The sequence below is a fragment of the Galleria mellonella genome, unplaced genomic scaffold, assembly GCF_026898425.1.
Source record: "Galleria mellonella isolate WM207_F2 unplaced genomic scaffold, CSIRO_AGI_GalMel_v1 utg36, whole genome shotgun sequence".
Taxonomy (NCBI): domain Eukaryota; kingdom Metazoa; phylum Arthropoda; class Insecta; order Lepidoptera; family Pyralidae; genus Galleria; species Galleria mellonella.
The window spans coordinates 4,474,765-4,491,531 of record NW_026442086.1 but is presented as its reverse complement, the minus strand read 5'-3'; the positions used below and the strand labels follow the sequence as shown (position 1 = coordinate 4,491,531).

At 30.0% G+C, this 16,767-nt stretch overlaps 2 protein-coding genes across 2 annotated transcripts in view; one reads left to right on the top strand and one right to left on the bottom strand.

The window, feature by feature from the left end:
* The window catches only part of LOC113520802 (uncharacterized), a 31,972-nt gene extending 15,337 nt beyond the window's left edge, over positions 1-16,635 (bottom strand). The window contains exon 1 of the mRNA XM_026906210.3: positions 16,602-16,635. The gene's annotated coding sequence lies outside the window, so the exon portion shown is untranslated. The remainder of the gene's footprint in view (positions 1-16,601) is intronic.
* On the top strand, positions 4,731-13,848 carry LOC113510959 (uncharacterized). Its single transcript, XM_052897472.1, has 11 exons — positions 4,731-4,963; positions 5,580-5,647; positions 7,338-7,450; positions 8,231-8,458; positions 9,119-9,233; positions 10,547-10,607; positions 11,108-11,231; positions 11,960-12,095; positions 12,496-12,642; positions 12,818-13,008; positions 13,108-13,848. Exons 1-11 carry the CDS (start codon positions 4,867-4,869, stop codon positions 13,265-13,267), a joined length of 1,440 nt encoding a protein of 479 aa, XP_052753432.1. The 5' UTR covers positions 4,731-4,866; the 3' UTR covers positions 13,268-13,848.
* Positions 16,636-16,767: the final 132 nt, after the last annotated feature.

The window sequence follows — 16,767 nt, the reverse complement described above, 5'->3', positions numbered from 1 at the left end:
TAGATCAGCGCTCTCTCTGCTTGATTATTTATCTAACTTTTTTATATAAATCGAAGTGTTGTATCAACCGTTAAAAATGTAGGCTGTAAACTGTGAAACCAATTTTTTGACGATAACCCACTTTTCGTTAGAAAATTTATTGCCTAATTCTACACCAATCAAAGCTTTGCTTGTAAGTACTTTCCTCTAAGAACGTCAAAATACTTTTACATATTAAGCAGGCTCCTTCACCTCGTTTTATAGTCTAATATTAAATCTTAATCTTTACCGAAGTCTTATTGTACATATTTCTGAGAGCAAGCAGTCTCAGTTTTCTAAACATCTTTACTACTTTTCTTATTTCGTCTATAAGACCTCTGTAATTCGGTATCAATTCAGCTGGAAGCTGTTGTAAATAAGCAAAAGACAAGATCTCTTTCTCACTCATTTTGCCATCGTAAGAATTGTCGTATTCATCTGAGCAACAAACTGCTGGTGACTTTTCTTTATGTAGTGAATGGGGGATCGATTCCCAACGATATAAGGTATCAACTATCGGTAGTTGGATACCATTTTATTTTCGGGTTCTTCGACATCATATGGATGATATACTATGTTCAATGAGTCTTTCTTAAAGTTAATAGTCCTGGTTGCAGCTTAAGAAATTGCCAGATCTATACAATATTTGGATTTTAAATGATATTTCAAACCAGTTGTCGAACGTTGATTTATTTTTAAAATGTTATTGTACAGAGAACATTCATCCGTTCACCCGTTTTCACAAAATAACGCCAAACATGATTTTTATGTCTATCTGTTTCGTTTGACATCTTGGACTTTAACTGTAGAATAATTATATCATATTAAAAAAACGAAATAGGAAAAGGCACACTTTAGAACTTCTTAGAGATTAAGTTAGTGCTTATATTGTAGTAAGAAATAATATACAAAAACATATTTATTACATGGATAATATGGTATAATTAACTAATAACTCATACAATGATATGAAATTATTACTTACATATGACATTTAACGTTAACACATAAATTTTTCTTATAAAAACATTTTTTTATAAATTAAGTAAACGAATCAAAGAATTTGTTTCAACGATGCAAAGACTCGCCGATTTTTACTCATTCAGCCTATTTCTTTTCTTCCTTCGACCAATTGATGCAGACTTGAGAAAAGGTTGGTTGGAGGGAGAGGGGAACAGGGTGCGCATACAAGCCAAACTCAACGCTTGCACGCGCTACTGTCAGCGGCAGTGTCGCGGGATTAACTGTACCACAAATAATATAATACTATTGACTGTACAAATGCGGGAATTTCGCATGTGGGGCATCGTGGAATGCGCAAATACGGAATGTGGGAATGCAATCCCTAAATAAAGGGGATTCTAAAGTGTCAGTGCATGTTCATAGCGACACAAGGATAGAATACCGTATACTTTATAATGTCACGAAACTCCAATGAAAAATAATGAATATACTATTATAATCCTTTTAGGCTTATAAGAGAGAACTGAATGTTTATATTGATTCTTCCACTTTTAAATTCCTTTCATAAAATTATGTCTGTTTCGGAGACCCTCTATATAAATACAAATCTACCTAAATAATTCTATTATTATTATACCTACTTGTAAGTATGTATTTATAGAATTAAATAAACAAAAAAAAAAAAGCGATAATCATCAAACAAAATAATTCAAGATAATAAATGTTTATCCGGAAATACAAATCGGCAGACTAATTTCCGTTTGACGGATTGAATGATATAAATAACTTGGATTTCTGTCTCCTTTTAAACATGGTTCTTAAAAGAAGTATAATAAATACCGAGTTCTTTTATTAGATTAATTTATATATTTGTAAATATTTTAAGAATGCATATAAATCTTTTAATAGTTTCACTATAAGTTACATGTTATTTAATAAAAAAAATCTGTTTTACAACATTAGAAAATTGTTTTAAAACATGAAAATATATTTAATACAAGCTGTTGCCCATGGTTGTGCACGTGTGGTGCCGTGTTTTTCTTTTAAGTTGAAATTTTTAAAAATCATTTCTTAGCGGATGCTTACGTTATAAAATGAGCCAATTTTTTTAATTCTCTTTCATTCTGCTTTCTAGACTTAGTAGTTTTGGCTGTGCGTCGACAGTTGATTCATGACAAATGATTTTATAAGTATAGATTATAATAAAATATTAAAAAAATATGAGGCGTGTGGAAATCAGACTAGCTTTCCGAATCACCAATACGTTTTTATTTGGAAATCAGCCTTATCGCATAGAAACGGATTACCAAACATACATGAGAGTATCTCTTTCATCTTCGAAGTCGGCTAAACTAAAGATAAATGCGATAGTACATAGTGTATATACATACATAGTACATAGTGTATAGTGTGTATCGATGCAGATGAGGATTCTGCGTGCGTGTCATGCGATCGTGCTCTAGCAATTCATCATGTGGCTTGAACCTTTGAATGTGACTTTGATGACTTTTGACATACCAATAAGTACTGTTTTATAAATGATTGTATTGCTATTAAAGAATAATGTTTAGTCTAGTTTTAAAGGTGACTTTGAAATTCATATTATAGTAATAAGTATAGAATATACAGTTTTTTAATGGATGATAATGGAATGGTAATTCTGCTTGCGCTAACGGTATACGCTGGCAAGGCATCAGTGGGAAATTATTGATGAGAATGAAAAGGTCAGTTAGCTCATCATGATGGACCAAAAATTTACCACAACATTTTCCAGGAGGGACCACGGGGAGGTCGATCTGATAGAGTATATTGCTAGTAATGGAACTGGTAATCCGCATTAATAATAATTTTTGACTCTTCTCCTAAACATATATAGTTTGTTGATATAGTGCAGTCGTGTGTGATGTTAAAATTAAAATAGAAGAAAAATAATAAAAAAAAAACTGTAAAATGAACGTTATTCTATAATGAAAATCGAAACAAATAGCGATTCAAGTTGTTGCAACCATTATGTTATTGAAATGTTTTTCTGTCGAAATGTGGTTATATACGAGTATATTATCATAACCTTTATTTATATATTTTATCTTCGATACGATTAGATTTCTTCGCAAAAAAAAAACATTGAATAGAATTTAAAGTATTATTTAATTTCAACGCTATTTAATCGGTTTGTTTTTACAGGAGTACCAAAAATGTTAGTGTTCTAGATGTATTTGCTTTATTTAAAATATTTAAAATTTTATGAAATAAAAGACTTGTTGACAGCTAGAAAAAGAATGAGTTTATTTTTTATTAAATTTAAATTATTATAAATAACAAAAAAGTTTTCATGTGTTAACATACTGCCCGCCAGACTACAGTTCTCCCAGAATATTCATTGTCTTTATTCTCATTATTATATATTTGTTATAATTTCACTTTACACGAATCATATTACGATGATATAACCCGCCAATGAAACTTTACTAGACTGCTGTTACATCTTTAGCGCGAGATGTCTACTATTTAAATACGGTGGATTATACAAGCACGAAATGAATCGTGGTACTATTCACGTAAAGTGGTGTTTTTAACCCCCAGCAACCGATACGATAGTGGGTTTATAAATATTAAAGAGGTAGCCATTAGGTGTATTTATTCATTCACATTTAAGCTAGGTCTAGGTCTAAGGGATATTTTAAAAGGAAAATTACTATTAATTAAATAGGAAAGGTTAAAAAAGTTGAACACCTCGAAAACTACTGAAGCGACTAATGTGAAGTCTATTTTGTTTATAGGTATTGACCCTTCCATCAATATTGGTGAACTGTGGAGGAAAACAGATTGGTTTGGTTTTATTTATAGGCCGATGTAATTTACCTAGACCTGTATGTTACAAATCTAAGGTAAGAAATCGAAGAAAAACATTTATTTGTCTATATATATATAAGTTTTTTTTTAATTTTTATATTTGACCGCGTTTGAAAGTAATCTCACCCGATGCTAGGTGATGATGTGGTCGCAAAAGAAACACGCAAACTCTAATGTCTATCCACTCTAATCTTGAAGAACACCAAATATGAGTCGGGAAATACAGACACCCATAGGAAATTCCATTTTTATTTTTAAATAACGAAAATACTTACTATACTAAAACATCTGTATAAACCTTGTATATCTATAAATAATAACTTAGGTACTGTTCGTGTAACCTTTCTTATGTAGTAAAATTTCTAATAATAAGTTTAATACAAATAAAAATAGTTACAATGGTTAATTTCTAAAATTTCCACGTAAACTCGAGACTTGTATCCATAGATAATGTTAGAGTTTTAAGTATATTAACATTTCCTATGGAAATTTGAGAACAGTAGATATAAGTTTACGCGGGAAAGTTAATAATACGATCAGCTCTGTGCCCATAACGTGACAGATGTCCATAGACAATAATATAATGATAACCACTTACCTACCAACAGACTGCTTGACTTTATGCTAGAAAATAAAAATATCTATTTACCATTACTCTCCAGATCAACTATGTTATAACTATCGACAACATAGTAGGTTATATGAAAAAATAATACAGCAACAAATATCATTTCATATATCATGATGTATGAATAATAAAACTGAATGAATTCTTTTATTTTGATATATGAAATCCTATCAGTGTTTGGCGTTTTAATTTTTTCTTATCAATAAAAATTTAAATTAGTATATCAAACGTTAAAGTTAATTCCTTATTGATTTATGATAACATAAAGTTATAAATTCAAACTTTGTTCTTTCTTAATAGAAATTTTACGTCGCTCTCGAGGTATTTTCGTTGGTGATATAAGAAATAATATATTCATAAATTTCCATTGTTACGGCGTAGCTGGCAAAAGAGACAAATTAGGAATGCATGTCTTTTTCATCCTGTTTGTAATAATTATTCCCTTTGCTGATGTATATTCATCGAGTATTGAAAAAACAGTCATGGAATATTTTATGAGTGGTAGGTATGATATTGAATTAATTTTTTTTATAAGCATTGATGGATTTGGACTTGGGTCTTATGGATTTATGAATGAACTTATGGATTTGGGCCTAAATTTTACGATATTTTTTATAATATAATACGTATCTCTCTGCTTACTAAATTTAATTTTCAAATAATACAGAGTCCTTTTTACAAATGCATAAGATAAGTTTGTACGTTGATTTGCGTAAATGAGATTCCGGGTTAAACTTCTGGTTGAGCCAAATATATAAATGAACTTTTCTGAATGGGTGCAACGGGTCTTTCTAGAAAATCTAGGGGCGCAACTCAGAATACCTAAGTATTAATATATATATATATATATATATATATATATATATATATATATATAGTGAGATAAAATTTCTATGGAACCAATCTGTTAGTATCTGTATATGTCCAAAGTGTAAGCAGTATATATATATGTACGTATATATTTTTGAAATCGGTTTATAGCTGATGAAGTATGAGGCAATAAACATAAAAAATACAACCAAATTGAGAATCGCCTTCTTTTTGAAGTCGGTTGAAAATTAGAGCCGATATTCCTCTTTTTTAGGTCGATTGTTAATAACAATGTATTATATTTCAGATACGGTTAGATCATTCAAGAAGACTTGGGAAGTATATAGAAAATCTCACGAGTCCGCAATAAACTTGGTATGGGCTTGAAGTTTTCTAATTAAATTATCGTAACATAATTAAATTGTGTTCCACAAACAAATGAAAAAAAACTCATTTTAGTTATTTCTACGAGCAAAACCAGTTATTCTGATTGCAATACTACACTACAGAAACCGATTTTAATATAATTTCTACGGTACAAAGTTGTAGGTATTTCTTTTCGGCTAAAAAGTCGGCCATCAGCTTGGTTGCCATTCTAAGTTGCATAAAAAATAAAATAAAAAGCTAGTGACAATAAAATTACAAAACGAACTACACTACAAAATAAAAGGGAACTTATCCGTAGATGCTTTGATTTAAGGTCTACCTTACTTATACTATATCTTCAGACTTCTGGATGTTACTCTCCCTGTTATATATTTTAGTCTTTGAGATTATTAAAGAAATTGTATTTTTTATATAATATATATATATATATATATATATATATATATATATATATATATATATATATATATATATATATATATATATATATATATATATATATATATATATATATATATATATATATATATATATATATTCCTTTATAAAAGGCCAGCTGCACACCTGCAATGCTGCTGGTGTTGTGGGTGATCATGGGTGGAGATAGTCACTTACCATCAGGTGAGCCGCATACTCGTTTGCCCCCCATGTTGGAATAAAAAGAAAAATCATCAGTTTTATGTTTAATAAAATGTGTCGGACTCAACAGTATTATTGCGCGTGTTTTTGAGCACTTTTTCTGGCAGTAACTAAAAACAAGATGAGAACAGCTAATCCACAGCAAAGCATCATGGTCTTTAATTAAGTGCCTAGTCCACTTACCAATGTATACAATATCAATCAATCAACGTATATAATAAAGTTGTAACTGGTCGCTGTCTGTATCATCATATCATCATCATCATCGAAGGTATATAAAAAAAATATTATAGGGGGTTTTATGAACGCAATAGAACCCAAAACAATTATATTTAGAATTTTTATCTGTCTGTCTATATGTCTGTTTTGTGTCTGTACGTTTGGGCATGCTAATCTCAGAAATGCCTTAACTGATTTGAATGCGGTTTCCATTATTGCGTTGCAGTTTGTTCCACTTAACATTTAGTGTTTGTTTTATTTCAATCGATTCATAAATAAAAAAGCGTATAGGATACTTTATATGCTGGTTCACGCGAGTGATGCAGCGGGATACTGCTAGTATTAAATATAAGCAATGGATTCAGAATGGATTCACCGTGTGGTCCCGGCATAGAATAGGCCACCCTTTCCTTTCCTGTGGATGTTGTAAGAGGCTAAAGGAGGACGAGCGATGGGCAGCAGCGTCCTTCTTAAAACATCTCCAAAGCTTAACTTCGGTTGTCAATCCGCCTGCCAAGTGTGGCAATTACTAACAAACTCTTTAAGGGGGAGGCTTATATCTAGAAGTGGACAGTTGAAAGTCAATATGATGATGATGATGAACTGAAAATCAGTGATTCAAACTCTTTTGTTAAACACTGTTTTTTTTTTGTTACTATTGTCATATGTTTTTGTATATCTCTTCATGCAAATAAAGAGTTTATCTATTTATAATGCCATGTCAACAAACACAATCAAATTTTTGTTTGTACACCCACCAAAACATAATGCGAGTATATATGCAGCTTAAAAAGAAGGATATATTCCTTTTGCATTTTAGATGCTGAAAGAAAATTATGGCAACAACAAAGGAGTGAATATTTTTAAGAAAATAACGAAGGACACTAAATTGCTCTCAAAAGGATTTTACTTCTCGGATAATGCCGTCGACGTGTTAGTATTTTTACTCCTTATATTTATATATATATTTTTTAAATAAATACACAGTTAATATAAACTATTAACAGTGGAAATCTTGTTAAAAGATTTGAAGGATCTAATATAAATTATTACTACTGTTACATTTAGTAAAATAAAGGGTTTAATAATAATATAGCCTTTATTCAGATCAACTTAGTACTGACATAAAAACAAACATAAAATAAAAAAAAAAATGGGTTTAATAAAGTATTATTTCTGTCAAATACGATTAATTAAAAAGTCTAATATTACTATTATTTCAGTTATATCTAGTAAATTAAAGGATCTAATATAGTTGATATTACCTATTAAAGAGTCTAAGATAAACTATTATTAAAGACTCAAATATAAACAATTATTTCTGTCAGATACGATTAATTAGTCTATTATTTTAGTTATACCCAATAAATTAAGGGTTCTAATATGAATTATTATCTTGGCCAGAACTAAATATTAAGGTGTCTAATATTAACTATTATTTCTATAGGATATAACTATCAAAGAGTCTTACATCGACCATTATCTCTGTCAGACTCAACAATTTACGCTTTAAGATGAACTATTATTTTTGCCAGATACAATTAAATAATAATAGCAATAATATTATCTATAGTGTATCTTAACTTTTTGAGAAGCGCATAAAAATATATAAAAAATTCATTATCACATCGAATACCAAATACATTTATAAACATTTACAACATAGATTAATGTAAGGGATGAGATTTTTATTTGGCAATACCAATATTTCAGGGTTTTACAGGATCTGTATTTATTGGAGATGCCACATATGTTGATGTCAGAAACGGCATTTTCCCTAGATTCTAACGTATTGTATGTGGAAACAAAGCTCAGTAAGATGATAGTGGAGGCTACATATATTTTGTTTAGGAATGAGTCGGCTGTGGCATACGGGGATAAGGATGCTTCAAATGTTTCTCCGTTCGCCTTACAACAAGTACAGAGAACGGGAGAGATAGTGTAAGTTTACATTATTTTAACTATTAAAACGATTTTTATTCATAAGTGATTTGTCACTTTGTTGTCGATAGATACGTCATCGCTAACGCATGCTTTAGATAGAATGAAACGGCGATATTCAGCATCTTGTTTTTTTTCCTGTGTACGGCTAATGTCTTGGGGGTCTAAACAGGATATTACCGTGTTAAAATGTAAAAATTTACGTCAATGTTAATTTTCATATTGAGAAGACGAAATAGATGAATTGAGTACCTCCTTCATTTAAAGTTGTTTAAAATATTAAAAAAAAAAACAATTTTTATTGAGGTACATTCTGATAGTGTTATCACAAGATATTGTAATTCGATTCGATTGAAGAATTAAATAAGCAATTGTATTCGTGTGTAGTTCCCATTAAAAGTTATGCTAATCGTCAGCTGAACATAAGCCTTTCCCTTAGGGGGGTTTGGCCAGTAGCTGCTACGCTTGGCAGGCAGTTAGGCTTTAGGGATGTTTTAAGAGGGACGCTGCTGCCCATCCCTCGCCCTCCCTTAGTCGCCTCTAACGACACCCACGGGAAAGGATGGGTTGGCTTATTCTATACCGGGACCACGCGGCCATACTCGTATACTATAAATACATATGTTTTAACGTAGATAATAATACATGTAAAATATTCAGTTTATTAGTTGAAGGCTGCGTTTTGTCTGGGTTGGTAATAGCAAGACTGATGGGCCAGTCAGTCAACTTGGGAAGCGAGTCATTCAAATTGACTGAGTGCAGATTCAACATTGAGGTAAGTACCTAACGCACCCTTACTAATATTACAAATGTAAGAGTGAGTTTGTTTGTTTATTTGTTACCTTTTAGTTCTTAAACGGTTTTTTTTTATACAACTTAGAATGGCAAACAAGCTGACGGTCTACCTAATGGAAAGTGGTAACTGTCGCCTATAGACATGAGCAGTACCGTGGACATAACAGAGTATACTGTTTCGCCCATGATACTCGCCATGCGTTGCCATTCCTGAGGACTCAGGTGTTATTCCTCTGTACCCAGTAAATTCACGCTATAGCGTGGGATATATCCCACCCTTCAAACCGAAACACAGCCATGCAAACACAACTGCTTCACGGTTGAAACACGAATGGGACAGAGGTACCCAAGCAATCGACTTTTGTATCGGTTTAACCAATTACTTTGAAATTGGGTATACACGTATTATATGTAAGGGAGAAGGACATGAATACTTTTTATTTCAATTAGTGAAGATAAAAGCTACAATAATTATGAAATAAGTAATATAGTAAAGTATTTTTAGTAATTAGTCATTACTAAAAATACGTTAAAATTTATCTCTAGTATGATTTATACTGAGATTTACATTATGGCGGCGTCAGGTTTGTATTGATAAGTTCGACTGCAAACGGGTTGGGTTATGTTTACAGAAGGGATAAAAAGCATGTCTATGTCTCAGCTATGTCTTTCTTCATCCTATACAGTATATGTATACAAAATTTCATAGTGATTAATCAAGCCGTTAAGGCGCTAAAAGGTAACAAACAAACAAATTTATTTATAATATAGAGCATATTAGAACAGTAAATTTTATGAATGAAAAATTTAAAATCGATAAAAACTTTAAAATCTTCAATATTAATGAAACTACTAAAGGCGCCGTATTGATTTGGGGGGCTTAAACTATTTTTTGACTCATTTTCTTTGGTGAAAATATTCAATTTTGCTAATAGAATACTGCCTTTAAAAATGCTAACAATTTCCATCACATTCTGTATAATATGTCTTAGGTTAAGAATTGGAAACCTTAAGGAGTTTCAAATATGCAAGGACACACAAAAGCGACATGTTGTGGGTTTCTGAACATGTCTATTTTACATACCCAATAGCAGTACATACATATTAATTTATTTATTTACTCGTTATTGCATAACTTAAAGAATAATACAAAGATAAATATGTATTACACTTATATTATTCATATATATATATACACACAATTATTTATATTCTATATTATTCCTGCTAATAGTAATGTTGTGTTGACATTATTTATTTATTTAGTACTAAAGTGGAAATGTTATTTTTCAGATAACTTCACCAGGACTAGGAGCACCGCCCATTATATCACCATATTTTTCAAAGGAACAAGGTACTTATGGTTTAGACAATTACGCATTTATAAGTTTTCGGCTTAAGACTGAATAATCCGCATTATATTATAGGGTAAAAAAATAGAGAAATATAAGTCTATTCATAGTATAGACATCGATGTTAAAAATGTACATACATTTTTCACATTCAATAATAAATAAAATTTTTACAAGACTAACACTAATGCACACTACTTTAAGTATAGGCACGTTTCCTGTTGGGCAATAAATCAGATTCTAAGAAGATTATAGATAATGACTTTTAATGCTTGAAAATCCGACTTTAATCGTGATAAATTCACTTAATTTTATATTAGGTTATGACTAAAAAAACATGAAAAAAATTTCCATCGGACTGAGAAGCTCCTCCTTTTTTTAAGTTGGTTGAAAATGTAACCTAAGCGTATTAACTTAGTCGAAAATGTAACATTTGTCTTTGTTTGTTAAAAGGGATTTCCTTTGTTTTGTATGTAATAAAAATACACTTACTCGCTTTTAGCTTCCCAACTGGGGCATCTCATAATGAGGCCGCTACGTGACGAATTAATGCCCAAGTTGCAGGGTGCGATTTTCACCTACATCAACACAACATCTGTCTTTCAAACAGACTTACCCAAGTTTCGGTAACATATACGAATACTTATATATTATTGTACAGAACTGTATTTCACATTTTTTTGGAAAATGGTAACCGTCGCCTATAGACATGAGCAGTACCATGGACATAACAAAATATACTGTTTCGCCCATGATACCCCCCCATGCGTTGCCATTATTGAGGATTTAGGTGTTATTTCTCGGTACCCTGTAAATTCACTGCCATATCTCACCCTACAAACCGAATGCATACACACAACCATGCAAACACAACAGCTTCATGAATGGGACAAAGGTGCCTCAGCAAACGACTTCTGTACCTTTGTATCAGGTATCTTTCTCTGGTATTTTATCTTACTATAATATAATAAAATTCCAACTAGATAATATCTGTACAATGAATATCATTATCATCATATCAGCCAGTAAAGTGTACAGCCAGTGAATTTACAGGGTACAGAGGAATAACACCTGAGTCCTCAGGAATAGCAGCGCATAGGGGGTATCATGGGCGAAACAGTATACTCTGTTATGTCCATGGTATTACTCATGTCTATAGGCGACGGTTACTATTTTCCGTCAGGTGGACCGTCAGTTTGTTTGCTATTCTAAGTTGCATAAAAAAATAAGAATATACATGTTGTTTTGGTATACTTTTCCATCCCTTTTCGATATATATATCGGAAAATATTAGCGTGATTGAATATTTTAAAGGAAATTTAATTAGCTTTAATTTATTATACATTTTGCATAGGCATGCTCAAGAATGTATATTTAAACGAACGCAAGTGTATATAAGCGATGTGGTTAAGAGACTTAACAAGTTGACGGTTGAATATGGTAAAGATTATTTACAAATGGATGACTTACTAATTAAATGGAATGAGTTGGTAATTAAAATATTAATTTATGTTTTAATGTGAATTTTCCAATATATTATTGATTGTTACCGAGTTATGTTGTTACGTCGTGTTTATTTGTTATTCTTCGCTGTGTGATCAATAAAAATTATAACATAAAAAATATTTTAAAAAATAATAATATTTGATACAACAAAAGTAGGAAACAAGCATGCAACCCGTTTGTGATAAACGTTCTTTTTAGCCTATGGATACGTGCAACACGTGGGTGTAACTTGCGTGTTGCCAACCTTGAAGAAATCTAAATATACCCTTTTTGAATAGCCCCATACTATTGTCTCTAGGGGAAATCTTGTTAGGGATTTTTATCAGATTAATATGTAAGTAATAATAAATATAATAATAAGACAGCTTGTTATAATATTTCCAGAGAAATAGAAAACAGTATAAAACAGAAATATTATTGGCAAATATGACATTGAGTGGCTTGGAGACACTGTATTCAGTTCAGACTGGAGGTCCCTACAGGTTAGACTCGGTGCGAATAGATGAAACGCTACGTTATAATTCTATCCAGGTAATTTGTAAACTCTAGAGATTCCATAGAAGATATTAAACATAAAAATAGAAGTGAATATATTTATTTAAAGTTCTGAAGAATTTTTAGGCGTTTGAAGAAAACTGGTGTTGTATGTAGCATAAGGAATATTACATACTAGCAGTGGGATATAAATATGATTTATATTTTATAGGTTAGAGGGAAACTTTATATAGACAGCGAAGAAGATAATGGACAATATGGTTTTGCTGCTGAACTATTAGATGTCGCTGTTCGTCTAACAATTAATGTAGCCACTGAAAATGGCAGACCAAAAGAAGAATTGAACGTTAAAACGTTAAGAGCTTCTAAAGCGGTACACAATTTTGAATTTGAAAGTTGGAGGTAATATATTATTATTATTATTATATTTAAATATGTTATTCTATTTATTTTGAAAATTATTTCAATACTTAATACTAACTATACTATACAATTTTTAAGGGAAATAGAATTAAATCATTTTAATCTAAATTCAGTTGCTTCGCGTGCACTTATATCAGGATATCTTCTCAATGAGGTATCGAAGTGTGTAATTATTCACTTGTCTAAAATGTTCATTGAAGTTATTGGTAGTACAACGATAAATAAGAAACCTCTTTAAACAGAGGAAAGTAATGAAAAAAAAATAACACCAGAGATTGTAACAAAAATAAAAGAGAGAGACAACAACGAAGAAATAGTTTCTGAAAATAGTAATTCTGAAATCGATAACAATTCAAATGATGTAAATGACAGAAGTAAAAGGAAATAAAAAGAAAAAGAGTAGATGGCAAAAATTATGAATGTAGAGAAACTTTGAGAATTTGTTACTAAGAAAAAGATCCATGGGTTTAGAAATGTCCACGTTTTTAATAATAATACTAATAATAATAAACGTTCAGAATAAATATTAATGTATGGATAAAATTTACTTTTTATTTATATACAAGCTATAATATTGGTCATAAGACTGAAAAAAATTCCTAAGATACATAAAATAGAAGAAAATTTAAATAAATAATATAAAAGAAAATTTTAATATTTAATATAAAAAAAATTGTGGAACTTTTATACTAAATTGAGAATGTGACCACATGGTCGTATGAATAATTCAAATAGTTTCATATTTTGACCTATGTTTCTTGGCCAAAAACGTTTAGTTTTAGTCTGCAGTATAGTTTGTTATCCGTTTAGATACATATATACACTAGACTTACGAGTATATGCATTACTCGTATAAGACACTTATGTATTAATTAATTTTCTTTCTCTGAGTTGGACTGGCTTTTGTTTGTGACCAACAATTATATTACTGGAATTTTTATGGGTATCTTTTTATTTTTTATACTTTAGGTTGTAAATACCCTATACCTAGTTTTGACACTAAGTTTATATAAAAAAATAAAATAAAAATAGTCCGGAAACGTTAAAAATTTTAGTTAATATTTTAACTCAACATTTTCTCTGTATAAATAAAAAAAAAAAAAAAAATAAGCAAGTGAGAAGAAAAATTTGCAGATAAATTTGTGGGTTGATTCTAAGACACTATTTTTCAAAACTATCTCTTAACCAATTATTTTTGTTTGTATTATTTTATTTTGTTTTATGGAAATTAGCAAACTATATTTATAATAATTTTGACTTAAATCTATTAAAAATAGTGTTTATATTAATATAAACTTTTCTAATATATTGTAAGGACCAATTCATAGAATAAAAATTTCGCTGTGACACCAAATTGAAATTTTGATTTTATAGATAGGTTTAGAAATTTTACACTTAAAAATCGACTCTTGAGTGTGTTTGTTTCGTATTATTGACAAAAAATTAGACTCATCTAAATGAATTATAGAAGATATAAATTGGTAATGTATTTTAAAAGATAAGAAATATAACATAGAACATTTACCTACAAAACAATGGCTCGAAGCTGATTTGGCGGCAATATGAACAAAATAAGTTTTAATTATATTTACGTTTTGAAGCGTATTTCATAAAATAGTTGATTAGAATTGTGTCGCACCTAATAAACAATAGGAAAGAAACTACAAAAAGCACATTTTCACACAATTACTATTTTAACATTTATCTTTTTAAATGTAACATTATTGAACAAATAGTTTGTACAAGAATTGGTAGAAAAACATATCTAAATTTAACCTAAATAATGTTTTGCTAGTTTCAATCGAATTCAAAAAGATTGTATTTTTTTATGTTTGTTACCTTATAATTCCGTCAGTTGTAAACTGATATAGAAATTATTTTTTATCTGAAAAGATGTAAATATAGATTTTTTCATAGAAATTTTATCAAAAATGAATCAGTAGTAAATCACATCATACGTTTGCCACACTGCATCACATGGTTTTGCCGCAATTGAAGTCGGTTTTTTTTTATGGAACACAATTTAATTATTACAACATTAATTCAATATAAATTCCGAATCGTCATATTCACACATTTACAAACACGTACCAAACAATTTTTTTGTCACATTTTTGTAATTGCATTTCCTGTCTGTCAATGCGTAAATATGTACGTCTATGGTATGAATGAACATGCACAAGTATAATAATATAATAATAAGACAGGTACACATACTTTTCACATTATAAAGATAATTTTAGAAATGAATCGGCTAATGTAGGAAGGAGGAAGAGAATATACAAATACATTGAGAATCTCTTATTGAATTGTGTGAAAAAGAACTCACATGGTACCGTATTCTTCATATAACGCTATTCAGTTATTTGGGGAAATGCTGTGGAAAAGATTCAATGACAAATCGAAATGAGCCCATTTCAAAATTAGTATTTATTTTCCTTTAGATAAAGTTAAAATTAGGTGTAAAGTTCATATAAAAAAGGTCTCGAATTAGACTTGTTATTTTATTGTTATTTTTACCTGGGCTTACGCAAACACGTGAGTGGGCGAACGTTTTCGACCTAAGTAAACGTTTGCATACATTTCACTTGATACCTCGTTTTGTTTGAACGGTATAGTGGGTACCTATTCATAACACATTAGTAGTGAAATTTTGTGGTATTCACATATATATTTATATGCATTAGTTGTAATGTACTGTCAGCCATGTTATATGTATGTATGTGCTATTTTAAGACACAATTGGAAAATCAATATTCATTAATGGTACAAATAATAACATTGTATAAAAAACACATTTGTTATGTAAAGTGTGTCTATTACGTGAAAGGTCATTACTAGATTTATATAGAAAATAAAATGATTTTAGGACAGGGTGAGAATATTTTTAGGTATAAAAAGTTTAAGAATATTTTTTTTTATAATAAAAGATGATTTATAAATGCAAATATTCAGGTATAAAATAAGCAGATGTAGATTAATGTATAACTTAAAGAACTTTTAATATTAATTTAAATGGAATCTAATATATCCTTATTAAGTGAAGTTGTAAATGAGATACAGATAATTAGAATTTTAAACATAAAGATTCTTCCACATCTTTAGGTTAGCTAGAAAATTTGCATCGATCTCTAAATTCATAGGTATATAATAAAATGTAGATAGTACGCATTTCAGTAAAAAATGTTTAAATTTCATCTCTTTCATCTTAATTCTACTGTTTTCAAATGTTTATGTGCAGGTATTTTACTCGATAATTTCTATCTATGTGTACCTTCTATTAATGCTTATTCTAAATCGAATCAAATAATTTTATTTATAATTGAAAGAATGTACTCGTGTGTGTGGTTCTACATTAATTTTGTGAAGATTCAAATAAATTTTCCTTATGGCACAAACTTTGAAATAACCCAATTGAAGCGAATAAATAACAATTGTATTGATGAACAGAATAGTGTTTAAGAGGTCGGTGGTTATGAAATAAAACTGGTGTCATTACAGTGGAATCCAACTCATATATTAACAGTTCCACAACTTTGCAATTAAAATACATTTGTATTAAAGCGACTTACCAAATTATACGTCTTTACTGGTCACTGCTCAATCAACAACTGTCAACTGTTGGTCGTTATTCTAGTTTTTATGTTGACTATTTTTGGCGGGTAAATAATTATTCCGGAAATGACAACTCACCATTATGAAGTTAAATCAAATCAGCAACGGTGGCACTTGACAACA